We start from the raw sequence: 14,057 nt of genomic DNA, 5'->3' as shown, positions 1-14,057 counted from the left end.
GTATCTTTTTCGGGTCAACCCGCCCCAATAATACTAACTGGATCCTTTTTTATTATTCTTTTTTTCTTTTCATTCAACACCAAAAGAGATAACAAACCCTAATTCCCGTTCATCCCAACCGCCGTTCCTCTCTTCCATTGCCCCCTCTGCCATCGCCACCTACGATACCGCCATCGCCATCGCCACCTACGATACCACCATCGCCACCTCCGTCTCCTAATTTCAGTTGTTGAATCCATGTTTTTTCTCCAACTATGAGACCGTCATCGCCACCACCGTCTCCTACCGTCATCGCCACCGCCGACGCCTACCGTCATTGTCACCGCCATCAATTTGCAGGTTTGATTAGAGTAGTAATATTATTTTGATAGTTGAACAATTTTACATTGTTCCTTAATTATTATTATTATTTTGAATTTACTCTAGAATGTTCAAGTTTTGAATTTAACCTACTGTTTTTTATTATAATACATGATTATAATACATTAATACATGTTTTCAGGTTGTTGCATCTATGAAAAAGGATGTGGATGCTCAAGTTCCAAGCTATCCAAATCTTCAGTCAAAATTGCTATGCATCTTTCATAATGTCACGTTGCATGTACGCCGCTCCACTTATTAATCGTTTTTGTTGTTTTAAACAGTGTGGTAGAACTCGCTTATTAATCAGATTGGAATTCTTATATGTAACTTTTCAAAATTATATATATAATTTTGATATCTTAACATAAAAGTTCACATAAATGCTTCAGTGTTCACATAAACAATTAAACTATAACAAATCAATGAGAAAACCGATAACTGGGCTTAACGGGTTAAAATCAAGGTCCAATGTCTTTAAAAAAACCCATTTAGGCCAACTAGCGATTACTCTATTAGTTACACTGATTAGCTAAATAACCCACCGATTAGCGATTAATCACAGATCAATCCTGATTTTTACAACATTGGTTCTAAATACGAGTTACTTTTAGAACTTTGTTACAAAAAATGTTTTTTTTTCAGGCTGATACAGAAACAGATGAAGTGTATGCTCAGATAACACTCCAACCTGTTCCTTCAGTATGGACTTTTATAATTCACCGGGCTTAAATTTATGTTACTGACTATAATTCATAATTGTTTATCATTAGCAGTTTGATAGAGAAGCACTATTGATGGCAGATTTGTCAATGAAAGCACACAAGCCACACACAGAGTTTTTTTGCATAAACTTTGACAGCAAGTGATACTAGCACTCATTGAGGCTTTTCTGTTCCTCGTCGAGCAGCCGAAAAAATCTTTCCGCCTCTTATGAGCTTAACTTCTTTTTAGTAGACGTTGTTTAACTTTTGACTCAGTTAACTCATTTGGCCCATTTCCTTCTAATTTTGTTAATTCTAACAGTTTGACTTGTTAGAGAAAAACCTTAACCTGAATCAACCCAATCATAAAGTTGGAAAATTTGTGTTTTATGTGATAACAAACATTTTCTTAATAGGATTTTTCCATGCAACCGCCTGCACAAGAGCTTGTTGCCCGAGATTTACATGACAATGCATGGACGTTTCGCCATCTTTATCGCAGCAAGTAATAAAAAACATTAAAAAAAATATTTTTCCTATTGAAACAAACAAATCATTCTTCAACTTTTAGGTCAACCAATATATGAAGAAAGTTGTAATTGTATTAACAATATATGATAATTGTGTTATTGATTGTATTTTGTTTAACGTTTAAATATTGTAATTTTCATTAATTCTCGGTGTAATACACGGGTCTCAAACTAGTCTTAAATATATGTAAACGAAACCTTTAAAAACTATCTGGTTGTTTCCTGCATTCTCTCAAACTACCAGATTGCTTTATTTGTAAATGGATGATTCTCATGTATTTGATCTGAATTCACGAGTATTGGTCTCAACAAACACAGGTAACCCTTAAACGAGTTATAACATCTCATTATATTAAAAATTAATCTAAGCAAATATTTGATATGAAAATCTCATAAAATATGGATATACTAAAAATTAATATCCAATTTTTTTAAAAAAAAATATATATTCTTTATAATTAAGAAACAATTTTAGAGTAAAAAAATAAGCGGGTCATGGGTCTCACCAAACTCAGATAGTTTTTAAACGGGTTATAACATATCATTTGTTTGTGAAACCCGTTCATCATCAAACCCTATGTATTCTATTAATTTCCTTACAATAAAAAAAATTAAAATCCAAAAAAAGTATATAAATATTAAAACAAAAAATGAAAACAACACTGATAAAACCTAGTTTTTATATAAATATTACACGTATCACTAGTGAATACGCTATTTTAATGGGGCCACATTTTCATCATATGCAATAACCACTAGTTAACACTTTATTAGAAGGCATACCGGGTTCACTAATGAATCAAATTCTCACTATAGTGGTTTTTAATCTTGAAAAGTGTTTATCAACGTATTGGACTACTAAAGGATTTAACCATATGCGAAAACTTTTTAATTGTATAATTGTTGTAAACCAGTAGATGCCTGGCGTATTGTGTCGTAGGTGTCGTAGGGGTCGAATGTATGCATCTTTTATCGCGGGTTCCAAAGATAGGTAAAAATAAGCAAATCACAACAACTGATTTTACACAGAACAGATTTTACACAGGCAACAAAGCAAGATATGAATTAGAAAACCATGAAAGAACTTTAAAAAACTAAGTGATAAAAAAGGAAATTTATTAAAGTTTATGGGCTAGAGAATAACTTTATTGAAATTCAGAGACAGTAGTGTAAATTAGATTGTTTGAACACTTCTATTAGAAAAGTCCGGCATTGCCACCTTACTTTTGCCCTGATGTACCATAAGGGCTGACGACACGTCACTTAACTACCCTAAAGATTTTAACTAAAAATAACTAATAAATTATAAATTTAAAAACTCAAAAATAAATAAAAATGCATGTATTTTTTCCAATTCCATCAGCTTTTGACTTTTGTTATGACTTTAAACTGTTGTTACCGTGAGCGTTAATTTGTCCTACCATGTTTTGCCATTTCAAACATACTTGGTGCTCTATACGATCGCTTGATCCTCAATTTGAAACAAAATAGTTCCAAACTCGTGGCCAAAACCCAACGTTCGTTGTTCCATAGGGTCCATGTCTTCGGAAACATATACCTAAACCTTAGTTAACGCTAATTCTTCTTCATGGCTCGATCATCGTGACCCTCTCCAAATTATCAGTTCGGGATTTGGTTGCTCCATATAAAAATATTGGTTTGGAGAGAAATTGATAAAATGATTATAGAATGAGTGTATTGATAAGTGAAAAAAATTAACGGTAATATAGTAGCTGACACACAGTCCAAAACCAAATCTTCTTCCTTTCTTCGATGACTACTACCCCTATTCACTATCCTTAGGGTAGTTTGTGGACCCTGGCGGCGGTGTGCCACGAAAACCTTGAAGTACCCTCCACCCTTATATCATAAACGTGATACAAATAACCCTAAAACCCAAATGATATGTCACCTTTCCTTTATTAAGTTTATTCTATCAATTTTCCATCTTTGGCTAATCCATATTTTGTCCTTAAATTTTCTACTTACAAATTTAGGGGAATGTGGAAATATGGAAACTAAATTTATTTTTTTAAGTGAATAAAAATGAAATAAAGTAAGAAAGAAAAAAAATCTTTGAATGATGTATGATTGTAGGTCCAAAATGTAAGGTAGCCCAAAATTGCAAGGACAAGAAACCATTGAATTTGATGTAGATTGTTTGAGTGTGTAGGTGCATGATGGGAACATGTTCACATGCATATGGGGTTTGTGGGGGCTCCAAATTAGGCCTTCCGGTACTTGTCCACATCTCTATCTATAAATCTTGAATGTATATATATCTTATGCAATGGTTGTATCATGCTATTGTATAGAAATCATATTGTTTTGATTCGGTTGTTTCTTTAGGTTGAAAGAGGATTAGGGCTGTTAATTGAAGACGAAGGTTAGATTGAACCAGATAAATTAGGAATCGAAAGTCTAACACATATGTATTAGTTTGATTGTCGGTTAGAATCTATTTTTTCCCCTGTTAAACTTTAAAACAAATATAGACTTGGGTTTGTAAAATTATCTTGCCTTGTAGTAAGTTACCAAACAAGGACTAAATTTTATAAAACCCTAGAATTGACGGCAAACTGGTAACTGCTAATCTACAATAAAAAAAATCAAAGAACGCGACATGGCTATATAATTGTTTTTGGTTTAAGTCTTTAGTATAGTTGGTGTATACCGATTCACACCGGCAAAGAGGAGATTGTCGCTCAAACATCGGCAGAATCAAAACCGGAAGTTTGTTCATAAACAAACATGAATATGTTTTCTTGTTCATTGCAACTTTGTTAAGAAAATAAATGTGCTTGTTTATGTTCGTTTGTTACATAAACGAAAATTACCGAACATAGAAGAAAATGAATGCATTCTTTGTTCTTAGTCAATTACGTCGGGCTTAGATCTCAAATTCGACTGGTTTGGTGTGTTCATACATGAGGGGCCACATAGTGTTAATAATAACCAAAAATTAAATTTAAATGAATAAATAAACAGACATAAAACAAACATAAATAAATTAACGTAAATGTATGAACATAAACGGACGTTCATGAATGGTGTGTGATCATGTTCGTTCTTTTCATTGAGTGGAAAGACGTGTTTATATTCGCTTGTTTATTAAATAAACCAACTCGATCCCATCGAATAGTTCACAAACGATTCACTGCCCATTCAGTTCACGTACAGACTTATCTGACCGATTAGAATGCCAACGGCTCAAACCCTCCTCTAATTCCATCCGTGTCAGCGCTTATAGTATGTACTATGTGGTATATCTGGAAAAAAAAGTCTTATAACGTCACTTAAAACAAACATTATTAGTTTTATTTTGTTAGTTAAACAAATGATTATATAACATAAACATTTAGCATTCACAAAACAAATAAAACTTAAGAGATACGGAAAAGATATGGTGTTAAGTGTTGAATGTTTGGATGTTTATATAAATGTTAACCAATGTCACCATCCAAGGCCAATTTGGGAAGAGACCCTCTTGGTTTGGAGTCTAGCCTAGTTTTAGGGTAGTGTGGGGAGGGGTTACATACAACCCTCTAGTCATCCCGCTCATCATGGAGATTGAGTGAGGGTAGGGGTGGATGGGACAATTCTAAGTCACAATCCTAACACACATAGGGTCCATAATTGAACAATACATCATCAAGATATGTTGCAATGTTGCTATTGCAAAGCATGGTGGACCACACTCCATTTTTCTCACACACACGTAGTATATGCATATGAAGGTATATGTATTTATCACTTAAGTTTGTATAGAGTAGAAATTTGTCAATGTTAATTTTAAATGCTAGTAAATTAACGGGTCAAACAATATAAGAGCGGCAATATTAGATACCTCTTATCTAGTAGAAAGCTTGACAATGAAAGGAGTAGAAAGTTTGTTAACCGAAGGGTCTGCGGGACCCTTGCCTAGTTTTGTACATGCTTGTATGTATAGTGATGGGTATCATTATCGCTATTGTAATAAAAAGTTAAATACGGAAAAATAAGATTTTGGTACAAACTAGTTGAATATATTTTATTCTTTAAGCATGTTATAACGTTGTTGGTTCTAAAGTTCACATAATTGGGATTCCAATGGATCATCTAAAGAGAGGAGCCCAATAAGAAGATGGAAATGAATCAATGATGGTAATGAATTATGAACCATAGAAGCCCAACTTGTTATTGGCCCATATAGTCGATAGAGTGAGTTTAAATCTACACGTATTTTCGCATATAAATGATTAACCGAGTACATACACATATACAACATATAAATATACATATACATATACATACACATATTAAATTAGCGAGGTCTAAGTCTACATATATTTTTGCATACACGCCAAGGAGCTGAATTAGTTTAAACTCGTCAACTCTGTTTTTACTTACCGACTTGTGATCACTAGTTAAAAAACACGGGTTACACTTATTTTGTTTATGTGATTTTAACTATGTATGATACATGTATTTGACACACATATATGGGTTATATTTTAGCTTTATCAATTTCAATTCATCAATCTATACCCACAAACCCACTGGCTCACACGCTATATAACTTGCCACGCCTATGTACTAGAGTTGTAATTAAGTCAAGCCAACTTATAAGTTACTAAAAGAACTTACAAAATAGTGAAAAGAACGTGATATTATAATCTGTTGACTTCAAGCTACTTCGTTAGATTTATGACTGAGAATGCATATTAAAATACACGACTAACAAAGCTCACACACCTTATGAGTTATTTGCAAATGTGGTGAATATAAAATAACATACCGTATCAAACTTTTAAGTATTAGTGGATCATGATATTTAAACACATATAATAAATAAATAATGATAGTAGAGTTAAACTGAGACAAACCTCAAAGTAACGACTGATTTTCGAAATGATATTAGTCGTGTCACACTATATATAAAGACTACTAATACATAATCTTATATTAAATGTTAATCAGACTTGTGGAGAGATTATGACAGGATTTGACACCTTTGGGATCAGAGTGATGAACGAAGTATTGCAGCATTTAGAGCATTCTCATCCAACCCCTTATATTATGTGAGGGGTGTTTTTATAAATTAAAAAGTGATTCAGGGTGTTGTGAGTGAAAAGTTTTTATATTTTAGAAAAAGTAGTGATTTTTCTGTATATTTGAAAAGTTACTATTCATTCCTTATAATTTTTTAATATATTTTGAAAGTGGTTGTGAATGAAAGAAAGAGAAAATGTAATGATAAAAGGTATAAAAAGTATTATTTAATTAAAATGAAGAGAGAAAATAAATTGAGTTTTAGTGTAATTTTTGTTTTGGAAATAGGGAGTAGAATGAGAATGCTCTTAGGAATTCTTTATATATAGGGTGACAACAGTGGTGGACCAAGGAATTATATTATTGAGGGCGACATTGGAACTTAACGCTAATTTTAAGGGGCCGATCAGGATTTTCACATACAAATAACACTAATTTTTTTTTAAAGTGCCCCCCCCTCTCCCAAACCTAACACATAGGTCCGCCACTAGGAGACAAGCTTCGATCATAGCAATCTAGCGAGTACCTAAGCCCAACGACTTCATAACACCCACAAGGTAATTTCACGCAAGAGAATCATACGTTTTGGCAAGTCAACTTTAAAAATCACCAGTTTCTTCTTTTTATTATGCTAATTTAAAGATTCATTAAGAATTAATACTAAAATAAACAAAAATATGAAAATGTAATAAATGAATCATAAAATAAGTTTAAAAAAAGGAAAATATTGAAAAATGGAACATCATCCCAACCACCACTCTAGTTCAACCAGTTCACTGGTCCGATTGATAACTGGCCGGCTTAAACAGAGGCCCATTCAATGGGCTTAACCATGTCAGTTTCTTTTCTGGTTGCCGGTCCGACCAATCTGTTTGATAGGGTTTTGAAAACTATAAAAACAGAAAACAGTAATAATGACGCATACGATCAACCATGTGTAAAAGTATTATCAATTTATTTAATACATATCATGTGCCCGTATATTTATGTTTTCTTGTTTCTTTTTTCATTTTCTTATATTTTACTTTATTAGAGCGTTCATATTAGGTTCTCTAAATTGTATGAGTATGTACTCAATTACTTTAGAGCGTGGTTGTGATTGGATGAATCGAAAAATATAACTGTTTATGAGTAAATTTCAGACAATTTTTAATTATTACACATTACACAATCAAAATATAGCAACAGAGTTTGTTACATTACATACATCGATGTATAAACTATAAACAATCCATCAACGTTACCTACCCGGTCAACATCTTGACTTTTTAAACGTGTAGCATTAACCACACGGCACATAACGTGCACCCCTCCACACTCAATCCTTCTTCTTCACCATCTCCTCATTTCCAATCTCACCAACTCACACATCATTCCGCCATGGATTTCTGGCAAAAAGCTCGCTCATTCGCCGAAGACGCCGCCAAAAAGTCACAAGAGTTAACAAAAGAAGCCGCCAAACGGTCACAGGAGTTCACAAAGGAAGCCGCGAAGCGGTCACAGGACTTCACAATCGGATCATCAAAGCTGTCGGATATCGTGCTGGAGGCCTCCAAGCGGTCGAAGGAGATCGCGGCTGAGGCGTCGAAGAAGGCGGACTTGATTAAGGTCGAGGCGTTGAAGCGTGCGGATCAGATCAAGGCTCAGATTCCGTCCACGTCTGCTGCGATCTCGCACCTCGTTGTCGATTCGTCGCCTTCGGGTTTGGAAACAGTACACGGAGGCGATGGAAGCGCGGATGAGGATCTCGAGAAGTTTGGGATTACGGAGGAGTTGAGAGAGTTTGTGAAGGAGATTACGTTGGATGCGTTTCGAGATTTTCCGTTGGAAGGTGGTGACAGGATGCGTTTATTAAATTAACGTGCTAACTGTGCGAAACAAATAGTGTAATTATATATACATCATAGTGTAACTATAGTGTAGTGTAATTACACTATGATGTAATTACACTACAATGCAATTACGTTACACTACTTGTATATATAATTACACTACTTGATTCGCACAGTTAGTACTCTAATTTAATTTGTATGTTAACTTTCTCCGTGATAGGATTAGGAGTTTATGTTATGTTTTGAAGAATGCTTAGGGGACAGGTTGAGATTTTGGAAACTTAAATGAGTTTTGGACTGTTATCTGATGGCATTGTATCTTATCTAGGGTTTTTGATCACTCTAAAGTGTTTTAGAGATGCGATTGAATTAACAGTCTGTAATGGCGCTGCGGTGCTGCCGAGATTAGAAATGTCTTAAGAATTGGGGAAAAATTAACATTAGCATATGAAAGGTGAAATGATGATGTGTGCGTACTGAAAATATAAAATTAATATCGGTACACCTTTGAGACTGGACTGGTTTGCTATTCTACTTTAACAGTCCCAATGTATCTGTAATGAAGTATTAGGAATCACAGGAAAGCTCCTAATCAGTAACTTGTTGCTATAAGTATTTCTAACTTGTTGGGAATCATAGAATTTATCATATCAGCTGAAAAGCGTACTAGAGTTTCTTATATACTGTGAAAGATTATTATTTATGGAAGACGTTAGGTGTTCTTCAAATTTCTTGCAGTGAAAAATATAGGTATTAGAGTGATATATCTTGCGTTTGTCTAAGGTAGTATATTAATATGTCACTACTGATAAGAACAAAAGAGTATCTTCTAGAAGTTGTATCTCTTATTTCTCCTTCTGATTGCAAGTTAATAGGTAGAAAGCAATTAGCAAATGTTTTAGAGATCTGGAAAAATATACAGTTTGTCAGAAGTATGCTTAGATGCATACACATGACAGTCACATTCAGGCTTTATAACTTTTTTCATGTTCATGTATGAAGTTACTGGTCCAGCCAGTTTGTTTGGTGGTTATAATTGGAGTTGTTTATGCATATGCAGATGACTCACAAATGTCTGATATTCCTACAATCTCAAATGTTCGGCAGGATCTTACCAAGTGGCAAGAAACACATGCTAAACTTGTTCTCTCAACTGTAAAGGTAACCTTTTGAATCCTTCTAGAAGCAGAGACAAACATCGTCCAAATATATGAATGGACTATTGACTTAGCTCATCTTTACTTTTATGTACTGAAATAGTCCTACCCGTCACCATCTGATAATTTTGTCTGTTTCTATGATACCTAATCTTGGTGAAGATGAAAAGCGTTGGGATTATGATCATACTATGTTTCGTTTTGCCTTAACTTTCTTAGAGCCCTTTTTTTGTCCTTTCCATTACCTTTTGTTCCTCATAATAATGCTTTTGACACTATCTGACTCTTCATTCTTGTTAGTTACAACCGTACAAACTTTTAGTAGTGTGCTTGGAGTTTGATATCTGTCATGTTCTCTTCCCACTAATACAGACAACTCTGTGTCTGATGTTTTGCTTCTGGAATTATGACATTGGGTGCAAAAAAATATCTATGACATTTGTTTAAAATTTGCATGGAAATAGAAATAATTAGTAGTTAAAAGACTAAAGTAGGTAGGCATATTCTTTAGACATTATGAATTCACATAATTTTGCCTCTGACCATTTAAGAGTTATTTTCCTCCTTCAGTCCTTCTGTTACAATTACTTCTCATCTATTGGTGACTTGGTGTGAAGACTTTTAATTTTGAATATAACAATAAAAATTGGTGGCCAGTTTCTTTTTGGTCTTTAATTTTTTATTAACATAGAGAAGGAACCTAATTGATTCCCAATGCTCGTTGAACCGCCCTGTCTTTGGAAGAATTTACAATGCACTATTTTTTGTGAACTTATTAAGAACAAATAAAGATATGCATCATTATGATCTTGTCTAAGGATTTGATACTACTAGGGAGAACTAATGATTTGTCTTCTCTATTGCTATTGATAATTGCAGGAAATCTCAAAGTTGAGGTACGAGTTATGCCCGCGCGTCATGAGAGAGAGGAAATTTTGGAGGATTTATTTCATTTTAGTAAATAGTCACGTGACTCCGTAAGTAACTTATATATTCCTCCAATTATTCAAAATTACAACACTAAAAGTTTAGAACTTAACTAGAAAACTAGCTGCTTTGCATAATTCTTTAATTGATGTGAACTACATTCAATTTCTGATGTGATAAAAATTACAGTTATGAAAAGCGTTACAAGGAAGAAGAGGAAAATAAAAAAGTGGATGAAAAGGTGAACAAGGAGGCTAAAGTGGTGCCCGCAGCTGAAAGTGTCTCTAAAACAGAAACAAGTGAAGCAAATCAGAAAACTAAAAGCACAAATACAAAGACAAGTGATGACCAGGATTTGGATGTTTTTCTGTTGGGTGATCTTGGTGACAGTGATGATGGACCAGGTATGTTGATAGGAATCATGATCATTGTCTATTTTGGGAGGGGGTCAAGTGCAAGTTATAATTCAATAAATAGGTATTATTAGCTAGGGAGAGGGGGGTATGTTTAGGTTTAAGATGGTAGTACCATGGCTCCTGCGTATGCAGCGAGAGGGCTAGGCCCGGGAATCTCTTGTAATCTTTCTTTACTTTTTCATTAATACTATCGTTCGGTTCTTCATTTGCCTTATTCTATTATCTAATCACAATTAACCACAATCATAATCTATCAAACCCTAACATTGGTCCGACCTGCCACACCTCCGCTCTCTTTTCGATTTCAATTTCCAGATCTGCTTTCACGTTCAGATCTCAGATCCGACTAAATTTCAGATCTGCTTTTCGGATCTAAGTCTGATCTTTAATTCCGGTTCAATTATGGTGAATCAGAATTCTCGTTTGGACATTCACGAACAACATATTAAGCAGCTTCAATCTGATGTTACTGAAATTAGGGTTTCTCTCTCAGTGTTAGAAGCGGATCGAGTAGAATCGGCTGAGTTTTGGAAGATGGTTCTCACTTGGATGAAACATCATGAGAAGAAGAACGTCGATGGTTCATTGGGGTTTTCCGGCGAGGTTTTCTCCGGATCCGATTCTAAATCGGGTCCATATGAGCAATTGAATGAGGAGATACGTTCTTCAAACCTTGATTCGTCAGGCTCTGGGTTCGACGGTAACGCTTTCTTTGCTTTGGGTTCCAAATCTGACTTTGCCGAACCTGGACCTCCGATTTCTGATTCAGCTAAACCGGCACATCTGGCACATGACATCTCGATATTAATTCTCAGATCTCCGTCATTTCTTCCAGATCTGTCTTCAGATCTGAAAATTGACCGGGTAGTGGGTCGTTCCTCTAGTACCCTTCCTGATTCACCATCTCTACTCTCAATTAATGGCAATAATTACCCAATCTGAAATTAATTTGTTTGGCGCTGGTAATCTGCGGACGAATAGTTCTTATTCTGGATCTTCATCTATGACGGCTCAGGTGGCTGCTATCCTACCCGGATCTGTCAAACAATCTAACGACCAGGTTTCCACTCTTGAACACCCAGTTACTACTCAGGTTCCAGCCTATTGGACTGCGTTTTCCGCTTTTGCTTCGATTACACGAGTTGATTTCAAGTCCAATCCGATTATTCTCACCCAAATTGTTGGTCGCCATTTCTGTTTTGCGGAGTTCCTCGGGCCGGCGTTAGCGTCTCAGCAGCCTCACACGTTCACCGTGCTTCGACAACAATTTACATAGGTCACGGTGGTGTATACGTTCGCAATTGGCGATAGACGCCTTGGGTGGAAAGGAGGTACGGTACGTTTGCTCGTTTGTCCAAATGCCACTCTTCACAATCCGTCTACAATCATAAATGTTGGCTTCATTCCTATGGCTCAACAAGGAGATTCTAATAACTTTTCTGATGGGTTTTTCGTCAAGTGGATTTCTCAGCTTTGGAGTTTGGACCACTCTTGCTGACCGGGTTCTGTCTTTTGGCACGTTTACCTCTGTTGGCACTTTCTTTACCACCAAACTACCGGGTATTCATTGGTGGTACAAGACAAGTCCTGTGATTGAGTTACTTGTTGGATCATATCATTTGTGGCTGGTGCATGGGCAGGGTCGACCACCTGAAAACACTCTCGGGGAAGCCTCCGCTTGGTTGTCAAGTCAGTTGTTCGTTCCCAGTCTTGAGGACAAGACTGTTTCGAAGGGGGTAGTAATGATAGGAATCATGATCATTGTCTATTTTGGGAGGGGGTCAAGTGCAAGTTATAATTCTATAAATAGGTGTTATTAGCTAATAGGGAGAGGGGGGTATGTTTAGGTTTAAGATGGTAGTACCATGGCTCCTGCGTATGCAGCGAGAGGGCTAGGCCCGGGAATCTCTTGTAATCTTTCTTAACATTTTCATTAATACTATCGTTTGGTTCTTCATTTGCCTTATTCTATTATCTAATCACAATTAACCACAATCATAATCTATCAAACCCTAACATATGCGATAGCTTATTTTTATATAATTCTTATCTAGTTTGGGAGATTTAACATGTCTATGATTTGTTTTGACTTTTCAGATGACGGAAATGATGGCTTGGATGACGATGATTTTGACAAACTATAATCCGGTAAGGATGATAATCTCCTGGGCTACTTCTCATTATTTTTCTTGAAGAACATCATAGATCTAGCTTATTTTCACTAAATCAATCGCAAAAGTAGCTATTTTCTTGGGTCTGTTATATCTTATAGTCATGTCAGAATGATTTCACACATAGCCATGAAAAACTAGAATCATAATCGCGCATATACTCTATTCATGTATCAGTTTTTCAATCCAATTATAGTACTTCGCGTATCTATATGTGTAAAATCATTCTGATAACTAAGATACCCACTAGAATATGGTTTTGAAATCTATGCGGTTAATATCAGCGATATATCGGTTATCGGTTCCAAGCAAAATATTGGCTAAAATATCGTTCAGATTATCGGTACCGATATTATTAGCGATATTGACTGATATTTTGGATGATTTGGTTGATGTGGACTCGGAGGAAGCTTTCAAATATTGACACATTTGAGTCTTGACTTTTGATATTACTATTACTATTATATATGTTTACGTTTTTTTTACATGTATATATATAAATTCTGCATGATACTAAAATTACCGATGTCCTACCGCGATAACCGATATCTCAAATATCGGTCCTTAACTTTATTTCGATTGTTTGCTACATTAACTGCATAGTTTGAAATGTTTATAATGTGGTAAATTGTTTTATTTAAGTTTAGAAAATTGAAAAATAAACCAAAAAGTGTAATGTTTTGCAGAAGGGAAATTACAGATTGGTGAATTGATGTTAATGATCAGTCGTTTGAGGTAATTTTGTTCTTTTGGAGTTAAGGGGAAATTGTTGATTGTTTCATTTGTCTAGGATATATATATACTTTTACAGACTGCTTTCTTTTTCTATTTTTATTGTTTTATATAATATAATGGATCGGTTTTGATTGGGCCCAATTTGACGACCCATATTATATGGTAAAGTTTAGGTTTTGGTAAATCCATATTAA

General features: G+C 35.0%; 1 protein-coding gene across 1 annotated transcript; it reads left to right on the top strand.

The window, feature by feature from the left end:
- The first annotated feature begins 8,005 nt into the window (after positions 1 to 8,005).
- Positions 8,006 to 13,835, top strand: LOC143535739 (uncharacterized). The gene is made up of 6 exons (XM_077029909.1): positions 8,006 to 8,456; positions 9,518 to 9,618; positions 10,494 to 10,591; positions 10,731 to 10,945; positions 13,055 to 13,105; positions 13,815 to 13,835. The coding sequence occupies exons 1-5, from the start codon at positions 8,006 to 8,008 to the stop codon at positions 13,099 to 13,101; spliced, it is 912 nt and encodes a 303-aa protein (XP_076886024.1). The 3' UTR covers positions 13,102 to 13,105; positions 13,815 to 13,835.
- The last annotated feature ends 222 nt before the right edge of the window (positions 13,836 to 14,057 follow it).

This window comes from Bidens hawaiensis, unplaced genomic scaffold (genome assembly GCF_021521415.1).
Source record: "Bidens hawaiensis isolate Kalapana, Puna unplaced genomic scaffold, B.hawaiensis_p1.1 tig00010577_1, whole genome shotgun sequence".
NCBI lineage: Eukaryota > Viridiplantae > Streptophyta > Magnoliopsida > Asterales > Asteraceae > Bidens > Bidens hawaiensis.
This window is presented reverse-complemented; position numbering and strand designations above follow the sequence as displayed.